Source organism: Neopsephotus bourkii, unplaced genomic scaffold (genome assembly GCF_033783945.1).
Source record: "Neopsephotus bourkii isolate Nb327-2 ecotype Australia unplaced genomic scaffold, CSIRO-AGI_Nbou_v1 NB_873, whole genome shotgun sequence".
NCBI lineage: Eukaryota > Metazoa > Chordata > Aves > Psittaciformes > Psittacidae > Neopsephotus > Neopsephotus bourkii.
The window spans coordinates 844,698-858,537 of NW_026901367.1; the positions used below are offsets into that span (position 1 = coordinate 844,698).

The 13,840-nt window shown below is 39.6% G+C and overlaps 2 protein-coding genes across 4 annotated transcripts in view; one reads left to right on the forward strand and one right to left on the reverse strand.

Moving 5' to 3' along the window:
• Positions 1-1,036: 1,036 nt before the first annotated feature.
• Positions 1,037-13,840, forward strand: part of FANCL (FA complementation group L) — a 31,225-nt gene continuing 18,421 nt past the window's right edge. Inside the window, exons 1-5 of one of the 3 annotated variants that reach the window (XM_061356809.1) lie at positions 1,037-1,193; positions 4,679-4,737; positions 5,593-5,653; positions 6,621-6,677; positions 8,355-8,452. In XM_061356809.1, the coding sequence (XP_061212793.1) occupies positions 1,101-1,193; positions 4,679-4,737; positions 5,593-5,653; positions 6,621-6,677; positions 8,355-8,452 (368 nt within the window). In that variant the 5' untranslated portion in view covers positions 1,037-1,100. The remainder of the gene's footprint in view (positions 1,194-4,678; positions 4,738-5,592; positions 5,654-6,620; positions 6,678-8,354; positions 8,453-13,840) is intronic. The other 2 variants (XM_061356811.1, XM_061356810.1) reach the window with 2 other exon arrangements.
• The window catches only part of VRK2 (VRK serine/threonine kinase 2), a 69,876-nt gene continuing 63,843 nt past the window's right edge, over positions 7,808-13,840 (reverse strand). The window contains exon 13 of the mRNA XM_061356808.1: positions 7,808-8,215. Within this exon, the coding sequence (XP_061212792.1) occupies positions 8,180-8,215 (36 nt within the window). The 3' untranslated portion in view covers positions 7,808-8,179. The remainder of the gene's footprint in view (positions 8,216-13,840) is intronic.

A 13,840-nucleotide genomic window follows, 5' to 3' on the forward strand; every position in this document is an offset into this window, starting at 1 on the left:
GTCTATATTTTCCTGAGCCTTTTGCACTCAGTTCCACAATAAGAAGCACTGGTTTAAAGATATGAAGAACTCAACAGGTGCTGGGAGGAACAACCTCCTCTATTCTAAGACATAAATAACTGTAAAAGTTGTCAAGATTTAGCCACTTCAGTCATTCACACCACAACCACAGGGGAGGCCTTACCAGATGACCTACAAATATATGACCTTCTAGAACTTTCAGCAATAGACTGCACACGAATCAGACTGCATTTATGCCCAAGGGAAGCAGGCTCAGGGTTTCTCTGAGGCTTTTCCTCCAAAGCTAATGCAACACCCTAAGTAGGTGACTTTGGTAAATCACCTATCACTTTGTAAGCCATTTTTTCTTTCTTAAACATGTTTATTTAAGCAGAAGGTGAATCTTACCTTTATGTGATGCCTAGCCACAAAGTTATGCAAAGTCTTAAGCCCTCATGAGACATATAATAAAACCCAATGTTTTGTTTAGGTCCCCTCAGGCTTTCCCAAACGCAGTGACTGTCCTGGCAGCCCACCTAGAAAAGAGAGAAAGTTATTTCTTCCAACACTTTAGTGAGAGGGCAGAAGAGCTCTTATTGCTCTAAATGTGTTGCAGCAGAAAACACTATGATTCATGGACTGCTTTGGGTGGGAAAGGACCTTAAAGCTCATTCATTCCAGCTCCTGCCACGGGCAGGGACCCCTTCCACTGGAGCAGCTTGCTCCAAGCCCCTGTGTCCCTGGCCTTAAGCACTACCAGGGATGGGGCAGCCACAGCTTCTCTGAGCACCCTGTGCCAGCACCTCAGCACCCTCATAGGGAAGAACTCTGATATTCCTACAACCCAATGCAATGCACTGACCAAACCAGAAGTACCCCCTTGCCTTGGCTGCGTGTTAAGGGCCTCGCTCGTCGCTGTCCTCGTTACTCCATGACGCCTCTTTCCCGCCTCAGGTAACGGTCGCCACGCGCCCGCCTTAACGGCCGCGCCGCGCGACCCGCCCCTCCCCTCAGGCGCGTGCGCCGACGGGGGGCGGGGCCTCAGCCAGAGGCGCGTCGGATTCGAACGGTGGAGCCGGGCGGGAAGGAGCCGAGCGGTAATGGCGGGTTCGGCTGCTCTGCTCCGGCAATGCCCGCTGCTGCTGCCGCAGAACCGCGAGCGGACCGTCTATGAGGGCTTCGTCACCGCGCAGGTACCGCCGGCGACACTCGCTCCGATTCAGCTCTCCCCGCCGCTTCCCTTCCTGCGGGACCGGGTCTGTGTGAGGGAGGAGTGTTTCCCGCCTCATCCCCGGCTGGCAGCTTCCCGGCAGGGCGCGGAGCCGCCGGGGCTGTGAGGCAGGAAACGGGGCACTTCAGCAGCACACGGGCCCTTGCTGTGTGGTGGCGGTGCTATGCAGGGAGGGTGCTGTGCCAGGGCCCCCGTGCCGCGGTCCTCCGGGCCTATGCCTATGTCATGTCTATGCCTACCGAACTGCTGGTGTTGTGGCAGGCAGCGCGGGCTGGCTGATGGCCTGTGGGCCGTGTTTGTTGTGCTGGCATATGTGGTTTTGGGGCAGGTTCAATGTGCCTGCACTCTAGGCCTAGGGTAAAGCTGCGTGGAGATCTAGTAGCAGCTTTCCAGTGTCTGAAGGGGGCCTATAGGGATGCTGGGGAGGGGCTCTTTATTAGGGACTGTAGTGATAGGACAAGGGGTAATGGATTAAAACTTAAACAGGGGAAGTTTAGGTTGGATATAAGGAGGAAATTCTTTCCTGTGAGGGTGGTGAGGCACTGGAATAGGTTGCCCAGGGAAGCTGTGAATGCTCCATCCCTGACAGTGTTCAAGGCCAGGTTGGACAGAGCCTTGGGTGCCATAGTTTAGTGTGAGGTGTCCCTGCCCATGGCAGGGGGGTTGGAACTGGATGATCTTAAGGTCCTTTCCAAACCTAACTATTCTGTGATTCTACAAAGCAAGTGACTAGTTGTGTGTATTTTCGTTTCACTTCCTGCATCATCTCACTGAGAGTACAGTAAATTACAGTGTGGGGAGAACAGCACCTGGGACATGTTGGGAGTGGATGCTCTAAAGCCAGCTTTGCCATCAGAGGCACTATGCAGTGATGCTGCAGGTGTGGCTTGTTAACATAATGCACATGCATGTGCAGACAGACCACGGAAACAGCTCTTTGCAGGTGTATTTTGATTTAGAAATCGCATGGGATTTTCCTCCTGTAAAGTCAAAAGGCATGGTTTGTGTCAAACTTGCATTTCCAAAAGCGTCATTTTTGCAGTCAAAATACAGGAAGGTTTCTTGTTTAACCTGCTCTGGGTGGCCTGCCTTGGCAGGTGGGTTGGACAAGGTGATCTCCAGAGATCCCTTCCAACCCTAACGATTCTGAGACTCTTGTATCCAGCTTTCACAAGACATTTGGAAGTGTGTGTTTATGTTTGTGTGACTCCAACAGATGTGACTTCTGAACTGCTCTGTGTGCTAGAATGTATCCTGGAGTTAATGGGAAGCTTGAGATGCAAGTGTGAGCATCTGTTCTTAGATGTGATTTTTTTTATTAGAGCTGAGGCCATGGCATAACCAAGTCTGAGGTTATGCACTTAATTTAAGTGTGTAATAAACATCAGCTTTGGAGGAGATTGGAAGCAATTGATGTGCCAGTGGGCTGTGAAACAGATATCTTAAAGTCCTTTCCAACCCTAATTATTCTATGGTTCTATGATCTTGGTTTTGTTTGTGAGCATCGCAGGAACACTGAGGTTGAAAGGAACCTCTGGAGGTCCTCTAGCTGGAGCAGGTTGCTCAAGATAGTGTCCAGCTGTGTTTTGAATGTCTCCAAGCATGGATACTGCTAATGTCTTGGACAGCCTGTTCCAGTGTTTGACCACCCTCACTGTTACTGAATTTTTCTAATTGCATTTAGGTGAAATATCTTGTATTTCAACCTATATCCATTGCCTCTCACCTTGCCAGTGTGTGTCACTTGGAGTCTGCACCTGCTTTAGTCACAGAATCATGGTTTGGAACAGTTTGGGTTGGAAGGGACCTTAACGATCATCTAGTTAAAACCCCCTACCATGGGCAGGGACAGCTTCCAGTAGATCAGGTTGCTCAAAGCCCCATCCCCACCAGGTATTTGTACACACTGGCAAGTTATCCTCTGAGCCTTCTTTTCTGCAGTCTAAGCAGTGTCTCCCCATATGACACATGCTTCAATTTCTTAATCACCCTCATAGCTCTGTGGGTTTAACTTCAGTATGTCCATGCCTCTCCTGTACTGGGGCCCCAGCACCTCAGGTGTGCCTCACCTACGCTAACCAGGTGTGAAGGATCACCTCACTCGACCTGTTGGAAATGCTCACCTAATGCAGCACATGAGGCTGTTTGTCGTCTTTGCTGCAAGTGTGCTGTTGGCTCAGGGTCACTTCAGGTCCAGGAGGACCACCTGGTCCTTTTCTGCAGTGATGCTCTCTAGCTGATCAGCCACCAGCATGTGCTGGTGCATGGTGTGAATTCTTTCCTGGTGCAGGACTTTCCACTTTCTTAGAGTTCATGAGGTTCCTGTCAGCCCGTTTCCTTATCCTGTTGATGTTCTTCTGAGTGGTAGCACAGTCACATAGTCTACCAGCCATAACTCACAGTGTTCTATCCTCTGCCAACTTGCTGAGTGAGTCACTAATGAAGGGCAGTGTTGGGCCCAGGACTGACCCCTGGTGTGCACGATTAGTCAGGGACTTCTCAAGGGACTTTGTCCTGCTGATCACAACCCTTTGAGCCCAGCTCTTTAGCAAGTTTTCAGCCCACCTCACTGGCACCTTATCTAGTTCATCTTTCTTCAGTTTGTCTGTGAGGACATTGTGAGAAACAGAAATAATATCCTTTCTGAAATTGAGATAAAGCATCCACTCTGTTGGTCATCTAATCACAGGAGGAAATCTGGGTTTGTTCTTTACTTCCTGCTGAAGAAATCTCAGAATCTGTGGATATAATTCAGGGTAGGCTGAGCTGGAAGTGAGTCTGGAATAAAAGTTTTGAGAGGAGTTAACTTCCCTCCTTGCATCAAGGAGGAGTTTAACCTGCTAGCAAACCTTCCTTATTTCAGTTTTATTTTGATCATCTTGTAAGAAAGTAGGAGTATCACAAATAGGGACAATTATGGAAAATACGAGTGGGTGAATTGCATTAACAAGAAAAAATTATTAGATTCATGTATTTGGGACTATTTTTGTTTCCAGTTTCTAAAAACTTGCAGGATTGTGTTGTGGATCAGTGCCCAAGTTCCTTTCAGTGAAGTACTTTTATGGTAAAAGTCTGCTTTGACTTTTATTAGAGTTGAAGACAGACTTTTATGTGCTTCAGCATAACTTGGATTAAATTATATTACTTGGTTTTGCCTAGGTTTAGATGATGTTTATTTTTCTTCTGGAAGGTGTTATTTTTGCACTGAAAAGTTTTTAGTAGATACTCGGAGTTAGAGGTCAAGACTGCTTCAACTTCAAAATTAAAATCAGTTTTATTTCTACCTGTCACTCATGCTAGTATTTTTTTTCCTGAATAATATTCCTGAAAGTCACATAAGACAAACTCACTTTCTTAGTAGCTGAACTTATGGGGAATATTTACTACAAGTGTCTACTTTTTTAGAGTTTTCCTGACCTTCCTATTAACTAAATGATTATTTTCAAGGGTAGAGACTTCCACATCAGGATACTGTTACCAATGGATTTTCAACTGAAAAATGCAAGGTAAGATAGTTTATTAAAGCAATTTGTAAATATATGTAACAAAAGTTTATTCTGATAAAAGCACTGGTGAATATGCATATGATTATTATTTTTTCCCAAATCAATGTTGGTAATTAGTTTTTACTGATTTCAAGTTAACCTTACAACAAAATTGTTCAATGTTAGTAAAATCTTGACAATAAACATTGCTTATATCCAAATATTTTCTTTAAATAACTTTAAAACCTGTTAATTAACTTTGAAACCTGTTGCAATTAATTGGGTGTATTTATATAGAAAGGGAGGAAAAATGTTCATTTAAATCAGATTATTTATATGTCACCGTTTGGAAAACAGAAAATTCAGTGCAAAGTTGTACATTTAAGCAGTTACGGACTTGATGAGCTTTTATTTAAAAGCTCTGTTCTTATCACTAATACATGGGGATGAGTGTGTGTTGTATGCACACTTCAGCAGTCCATAGTTCTTCCTGGGCAAGCCTGCTCTGAATGTGAACAGATGTGGTATTCGAGAGCTTTATTACATTCTAGGTCAGATACTTAAAACCACATTGACATTTTCAGGTTGTAATTTTTATACATAGGTATATTTTATGAAGCCATACTAGCTTGCAAGAATTATGTTGTTGTTTTCAGCAAAGAACAGGCTTTTGTAGGTAAATGCTTAATTTTTAATGGGCTTTGGGATAGTGACATTTAAAAGTTTTAAAAAAACTTTGAATGTGAAACTCGAAGAAATTCTGAAGTATTATTTACTTCCTTTGTTATTTTATATTGCTGTGTAGCAGACTTTTTGATCTCTTATAAAAATCATTTACTGTGAATTTAAAACTTACACAACATACTGTTTGTCTAGGCTAGAGTGTAGCTGGCACCTAAAGAAGATACTGAATCAATATCAGCATATTTTAAAGCAGGTATAGAACTTTTATACCCATTTTTGTTAAGTGCATACTTGAAAAGCTTATATTCACAAACCTATTCTAAAACTGCTAAAGAACTCTCCTTTCATTGTACAGCCAAGATTTATTCTTATGTACTTAAGGATTTGCAGGTCAGTCTAAGGATGGATGAACAGAATTTAGTAAATACTTAGCTTTATTCAAGCTTTTTTTTTTTTTTTTTTTAAGATTGAGATAGAACATTTTAAAAATAAATGGCTGCTGGCATTTTACTGGAATTTGTCTTTAATCTCTCAGAAACAGATTTTGGTTTTCATTTTTTATCTGATTTTTTCCAAAGTGTTCATAGTGCAAAAAGAATTCACATTAACTATTGCTGGGTATAGCACAAATTGTGTTGTAGTCAGAGTAAATTAAACCCCTATATCTAGAAGAAACTTTCTAAGGCATCTTTGCCAGGAGAGCTAGTTGAGACTCTTATCTCATGGACTGTGCACCCCTCTGTAGAACAGGGGTTATGAGTTGGGAGTAACCAGATACAGAGCTGAGGAAAGGGCACAGCATCTGAAGATAAACAGGGATCCTCAATCTTGTACAGCATCTAAAAGCAAATGGGTCTGGAGACTAAAGAAAATGTAACCAACTGTGAAACTTTTTTGAGTGTTTTTAAAGCTTCTGTTCTCATTGGTGAAGACTGAAGCCTTCATAAATGTCTTTATAAATATATAAAGTCTTTATAAGCTATACAGATGTTTCATGTGGCAAAGGTGATGGCTCATTTTCGCCAGCAGCGATTTTCACTTTTTCAGGAGAGCTTCCTATACTGTGGGATATTTGTTCTGTAATTGAAATATTTAAACATGTGATATAAAGTTCAGGCTTTTCGTAAGAGTCTAATTGACAACACTAGAAAAAGAATTAGACTGAACTTGTTTACCACTGAAAGTTATGAGTTGAAGAATTCATGCTGTGTTCCCTCCAGAGGCTGCACAGCTGTCCAGATCTCAGCAGCTTTATGGTGGAGCTGAAAACTATTTTGGTAAGTGACAGGATATATATGTGGGAGATGGGATGTTCTCAAAGCTTTGATTTACAGTTTTGTACAGCTTACTCTTTGATAGATAGGTGTATCTATCAAAAATATGCTTGTGTTGGATTTTATTTTTGAGAAAACATAAATTTGTATGTACGATGTTCATGTAATATTTGTGTAAATATCCTTTAGAATTTTAAGTGACTCTCTAGAAATCTGAGTGTCATGGGAAAACTAGAATCGCAGCAGGGGATTTCAGGTTAGAGCCATCCTTTTTGCAATGGTTTTCTTGGAATTCCTGTTATTGTCCAGATGGCAAAAAAAGCTTGGAATCATACAAATGATTATACAATCACTGGATTGCTGAAGGTGTTTTCACCTGGGCAATAACTTGACCAATAAATGCAGAAAGCTTTTATTTTTTTTCCTAGTTCAGAGACTTATTATTATTTATTATTACTTTTTTCTAATGTGGGATTGAAGAGTAGCAAAGTCTATGGTTAACTGACCGTATCTTGTCTGTTAGTGAAACATTACTCTGAGCATTCTTGGCAAAGATTACTTGCATACAACTTACTTAACTTAGGACACACAGTAAGCATTCTTCAAAACAACAGCAAAATACCCTCCTGGTATTACACTACTGCTCTACACTGGGGGTGCCTTTTCTCAGTATTGGTTCAATCCCTGCCAAGCTGGATTACACTAAACCAGGTAAAGGTGCTTGGAATAGGACTGAGTAGGAATGTCTCTATGTGGCTATTTTGGAATATTTTACAATAGTTAGTCCCTAATCTGTGCCTGGATACGCAAGCACTCAGAAGATGAGAATGTAGACAAAGTATAATTAATTCAAAATAATAGTGATCCTCAGTGCAGAGAGTAAAAACAACACACCTCAGGAGAACTGGGCAGAAATGGCTGTTATACTGATTTTATGATTCATTTTATTTATTCTTTCTTTTAGTTAAATTTCCTTTATTTTCAATTATTAATAGTTTTATTATCTGTTTCATTAATTTATGTATTTGTCCTGTAAGCATGATTTCTACTGAAATAGCACAATAGAAATGTGGAACATCTGGTTTAGTTTTTCCTCTATAATGTGGCTTTACCTCTTTGATAAAAACCTCTTCTTGAGGTTACGACATACTTGATGAGTGTCTGTACCAAAACTTACTCTCTGGGTTCCTATGATGTTAAAACTGAGAAACTGGTTTTTTGATTTATATTTTTTATTGCTATATAAAGTTGTATATAGCTACTTAAAAATAATATGAGGGATTTCCATACATGTATCATCTTTTGTGGCTGCGGGGCCCAGGAGACAGCTGTGGGCTTAATAGAACCTTCTTTTGAAATGTTCTTTCAGTCGAGATGCTTGACTTCAAATTTATTAGCTGAAAAAGAGGCACATTTGATATTTGCATCTGAAGACCAAGTTGTCAACATCTGTGGGGTTGTTTTTTTAAATTGCAGATGTTTTCATTACCAGTATCTGAAGTAATTTACCAAACAGCTTCTTTGTCTGCTTTAGCTGGAGGCTATAACAAAACAAATGCAGTGTACAGTTAATTTTACATAAGCTTAATATTTTTGAATGGATTGCAAAAATCACATGGCTAAATAGATGCAAAAATACTGAAATCTCTCTTAATGATGTTTTAAATGTTTTTTAAACAGGAAATTGCTTTAAAGAATACACAAGACCTGCATATAGCACGGCCGCCAGAATACTACTCCTGTCTTGTCAGAGATCTCGAAATACTGGGTTGGAATAAGTATGTTCATTTTATTTCTTAACAGACATCTTTAGAATATCTGTTCTTCTTTTGTATGTGTGAGTTGAACACATCACTGTGGTTGTTCTCTTAATTTATTCTGTTCAGAAACTGGCTTTGCTTTCAAATCTCTGCTGCTTTGTTTTTACTTAAAAAAAACCCCAAACAAACCTGTATCAACTGAAGGTGTATTTTCAAGTCTGAAATAACTAAGCTGAAAGGTGAGATGCTACTACCAAGAAATCAATTCTTCTTTGACCTATAAACTATTGGCATAGTAACTGTATTTAATACAGCAGTTACAGTTCTCCTTTTTCTTCATTCTCTTTCCTACTTTGTACAGCTTTTCTTTTTTGACTGTTCCCATATGCTGTGGTTCATCTTCATGTACTTTTATGCTTTTATGAAAACAGTTCACGCATTTTTTTAGAACTAGAATAATTGTTCTTAAAGAAACAGTTCTGTCTTGCTCTCCATAGCACAAGGATCTCCTTATACAAAGGAATAAGGTAGTTAATCCATAAAAAGGTAAATCTAGAGGAAAAAAAGTGGGTGAGGGAAGAATTTGGAAAGCTGTAAATCCAGCACTTTGTGACACTTTGCTATAAAGCCAGCAATTCGTGACACCTGCAGAGAGAAACTCATATATATATATATATTTTGCTACCCAGATGCATTCAAATGGAGATAAGGGCTATTGAAAAGCATTCCTTAGTCTCCAAAAACTGCAGGTAGACCATGGTTGGGGGAAAAGTCAGAGTTGGTTACTGCACAAAGGGAGTCTAAACTGTGTCACCTGAGGCTGGAGGCTTAGTGCACCTAAGAACGTTGTTTCATGTGCTATAAACCAAGTGTCTGTGGAAGAAGAGACAGTTCATCTGCTGGGAGAAGGAGAGCTGGAAGTGAGTCTTTTCACCCCAACTAAAACCAAAACCCCAAAACCTTCAGAAATCCCATGCCAGCAAAACAAATACAGTATATACTTAATAAGTATACTTTAAAAATATAAATATACAAAATGTACTGTATTTCTAATTTTCTATATAAATATAGCTAAATATACTAAAAATACACTTTGAAAATACATTTAAGTAGCTTCTTCTGAGTCACTGCATATACAAAACATCCAGTGATTTATTATTAAAAAGGACATCAGTGTTTTGCCAGAGCATGCTTCTAGGGCAGAATTTGACCTGGTTTCTAACAAAGAGGGTCTTTGTGTAGACACACAAATTATGCTATGCTTTTATTAAGTCGAGTCATGTAATTCAATAAAGGTACACCTTGATAATGTACCTCTTCAGGGTTTTTTGGTTGGGAAGTTGTTAACCAAAGGGCTGGGCTGTACATAGGGGATCGTACCTGGTTTGTTATGAGTTGTAAGTAAAAGAACTTAGAGGGGCAATTCAAAGTGCACTGGTAAGTTACACCTCTAATTTTAGAGTGCTTTAAACAATATAATGAGCTGCTAAGAAGGCCTCATAATCAAGATTGATTCCGAGTTGCAGGCGATGTGTATTTGTGTGTTAGTTGAAAACATCCTGGTATGGTCTTTCATCACAAAACTAAGCCTGCGTTTGGTACTGGCAGTAAGGATCAATCCCTGCTCACACCTTGAGAACCCTCCAGCTTTATTTATCAGGATTTTTCTTAGAAAACAACTGGCTTGTTGTGGACCCTCGATTTACCATTTCCTACTGAGTTTTGGGTTGTGCTGGAAGCTGACTGCATCCAAATCCAACTGAAAAGCAGAAGGACCTTTTGTTTGAAGATAAATCAAAAAAATAAACTATGGTTCCTTTACCTCTGAAGCGAGTTAAGATTTCAGGTATGGCACAAAGTTAGTATGTTCTAATGGCTTTTATCTAAGAAATATGTGAAGTTTCTCAGAAACAAATTGACTGCATTATCTGCAATGATCTTGCACCTCTTCCCTCCTAAGCCACTGAAAGTACAAACAGTAATGAGGATTGCAAATGGGCAGGATGCTGTGATTAGATATAATCACTTTCTCTGTATCATAGAGAACTTGATTCTTTGACCTAAGTTAGGTGTGGGAGAGAGTGAATATGCTTTCATATTCAACTACTTGTACACAACAGTCACAGTTCAACAGGTTATAAGATTGTACCAAATTTCCAACACTAAGTGCTGTCCTACAAGCTGAGTTCAAAGGATACTTCCTTCATTTTAAGAACCCGGAAAAATACCAGCACAAACCTAATCAGCTGAGGTGGGAGAGAAGACTCATGTAGTAGTACTAAGCTATAGGAAAGGCTCTTCTAATACTATCTCATAACCTCGCTGGTTGATTCAATGACAGTATCTTGGGGAGGTAAATTATGGACTTCAAAAGATTCGTAGGACTCCTGACACCCTCATGTGGATTCATAAAGGTTGCTAATACCTCTTAAGGCCATGGTGTGAGTCATGATCTCTCAAGTCTCAATGTGGTTTTGCTTGATACTTGCCAAGGCTGTTCATATAAGTATCTTCTTTTCTCTCCTTCCCCATTTCCAAGGGAATCCTGCATTGTCATCTGCTCTCAATCATTTATGTGTTATGCTGCATTACAGTACTTCAGAGATTTACCTGAGGCTTTCCGTCTTTATGGTCATGCCATTTTTTTGTGTGATAAAATGAGGGAGCCTACAGAGGAATGAAGGCTTCTATAACTGAAATACCACCTATGTAAACAATTCCTTATTTGATTGGGCAATCATGAAGTAGTTCATCTGACTTCTGCAGCACTGTCCAGCTTTCTCCAGTCTAATGGAACTGCCCCTTTTATCCCTTCTTATCCAAAGAATAGTAGTGGTGTTATGTAAAACAGGTAGCCACAAAGCTACTGAGTTCCTTTTTTCTATCCTAAATGGGAAATCAAATCCTCCTTCATATCCCAGAGTCAGTTTACTGTTGTTACATTTTTTTGGGAAGAAGGAAGGCTGGCTATGAATTTTCCTTCTGAGCATTCTTTAACCCTGTATGCCCCTTGTCACAGTGTTTTTATTCATAGAATCATAGAATGGTTTGGGTTGGAAAGGACCTTAAGATCATCCAGTTCCAACCCCCCTGCCATGGGCAGGGACACCTCACACTAAACCATGCCTTGAACACCACCAGGGATGGATCATTCACTACTTCTCTGGGCAACCCGTTCCAGTGCCTCACCACCCTCACAGTGAAGAGCTTCCTCCTTACATCCAATCTAAACTTCCCCCTTTAAGTTTTAACCTGTTACCCCTTGTCCTATCACTACAGTCCCTAATGAAGAGGCCCTCCCCAGCATCCTTATAGGCCCCTTAGTGTTCCTGTTTATGACAAAGTTTGAAAGGGGACATCTTACTAGAAAAACTCTAAGTAGATAGTTTGTGATGAATAATACTTAAAAGGTGTTGTCTTGTTTAGCTTGTTTGGTTATCTCCTACTAACAACCAGTTGTTCATGTCAGTGAAATAAAAGGATCGGTTTAGATTGTAGTGGTGCTTAATAGCTGTGATGATTTACATTTTTTCCACTTATTTCCAAACTTAGTGAAAATCATATTTGAAACCGGTTTGAAAAGATACTTTATGTCTGAATTCTGAAACTAAAAATGTTAAAAATCGAGTAAGAGACAAAACTTGAAAAATCACTTTATTATGTATCCCTCTATAGATAACTCAACGGGGAGCCATTATCAGTGCTCCCTGCACCTTTTCCAAATACTTACTTTTTCTTCTTAAACTTTGTCTAATTTACACTGACAGTAAAACTGAATGTGGAGATTCTTTGCAAATATGGTTGAACATAATCATATTGTCACTATATTTTTATTATAAGGGTGTGCATATATTTAAAATGTATAACTAGGTGCATACATGCCTGTGTGTTTCTTTTAGAGACTGTTATGTTGTGAAAGTAATTGTAAAAGTACTCAACCCTTTAGGATTTCAGAAATAAATTTAAAGTTATGTATGTCCATCACTATTTAAGAAATACACATAATATTTTAATCTGGTTTCCTCCTACCCAATATAAAGTAAGGAAATGCAAATGTTATTTTTAAACTAAAATGATCCACACTTTTCTGGCATCTCCAGAGTGAGGTGGCCCAAACATTATAATTGTTGGAACAGACCATTTTAAATCCTAAACACCTTGACAGCATCCCTTTATTTTTTCCATTCTCTTTTGCCATTTAACCTGATGCAGGTGCCAGTTGTACTTTGGTTTCGATACTGCTATGTGTTTTATCACAGTAACCATTCTGTGCCTTAGCTGCTGGTTTAAGGTTTCCCAACTCTAGGCAACAATAGGTGGAGAGGTGAGATATAGGTTTCTTATCTCTGTAAAACTTTGTGATGTAATTTTAAGGTGAAGTTGGAACAAAGCAGGAGCAATGATTTTCTTCCAGTTAGGGGCAAAATGCTCTAATTCTTTCTAAATAAATCAAGTTTAATTATGCTTTTATAAAGTCTTGTATTTCTTTCAGTTGTTGGGGAGAAAAGGAGTGTCTAAGTACTACCAGGACTATTTAATATTGCATTAAAGTTAATCAGCATTAAACATGAAATAATAGATCTCTTTCCCTACTCACTACGAGCACTGCTTTTTCCATCTGTATTTTTAAGTCCACTCATATTTGAGGCTATATCATTTATGTAAATCATTTTCTTTCTCCTTCCTTCCTACGTGCACACCCTTTGCTGTATGTCTGCTTTTTCTTGTACAGGCTTCTGTAACTCCACTGCCATTTTCATTGGAAAGAGAACTGGTTTTCCCAGCACGCTGGCTCGAGTGACTGGCCTAGGATGTAATGATTTGAAAAAACAAATGTTACTTAGGCCAGCAAGCAGATGCTTTCTTTGAACTCTGCTGAGGCCTTTCAATCAGTCAGAGGTGATAAGTTGTACAATAATCTTGGGCTGCTTTTTATCTTTCAACAAGAACGACATAGTAAAAATGCCAGAATATCCACGGGCCCAATTCACTGGAAATATATGGAGAAGTTTGAACCTTTTTGGCAGTTGTTGAAGCTATTCAGATGAACCCGTTTCTAGAGAACAGTGTGTTTTACAATTGTATTCATCTTCATTGTTGTGGGAAGCACAAATCAGTGACATCTTCAGCAAAGAGTCTGTGATTATGTCAGAAGTGTTAAAACTTACATTTAGTATGTACTTGCTACTTGGTTAGGTGCATGTATACTGTGTAAAACTCTCACGAAGCAGAGGCAAATCATCATAAGTAACTCATTTTGTACCTGTTTGGGTATTATTTTCTGCAGGAAATCAGTTCTAGAATATGAGCTAATATCCACCGAATTTTCCACAATAATAGTATTGATAATAAAAGAGAACTTCATTGAAGAGAAAAGCAAATCAAGGACATAAAAGTCTCATACAG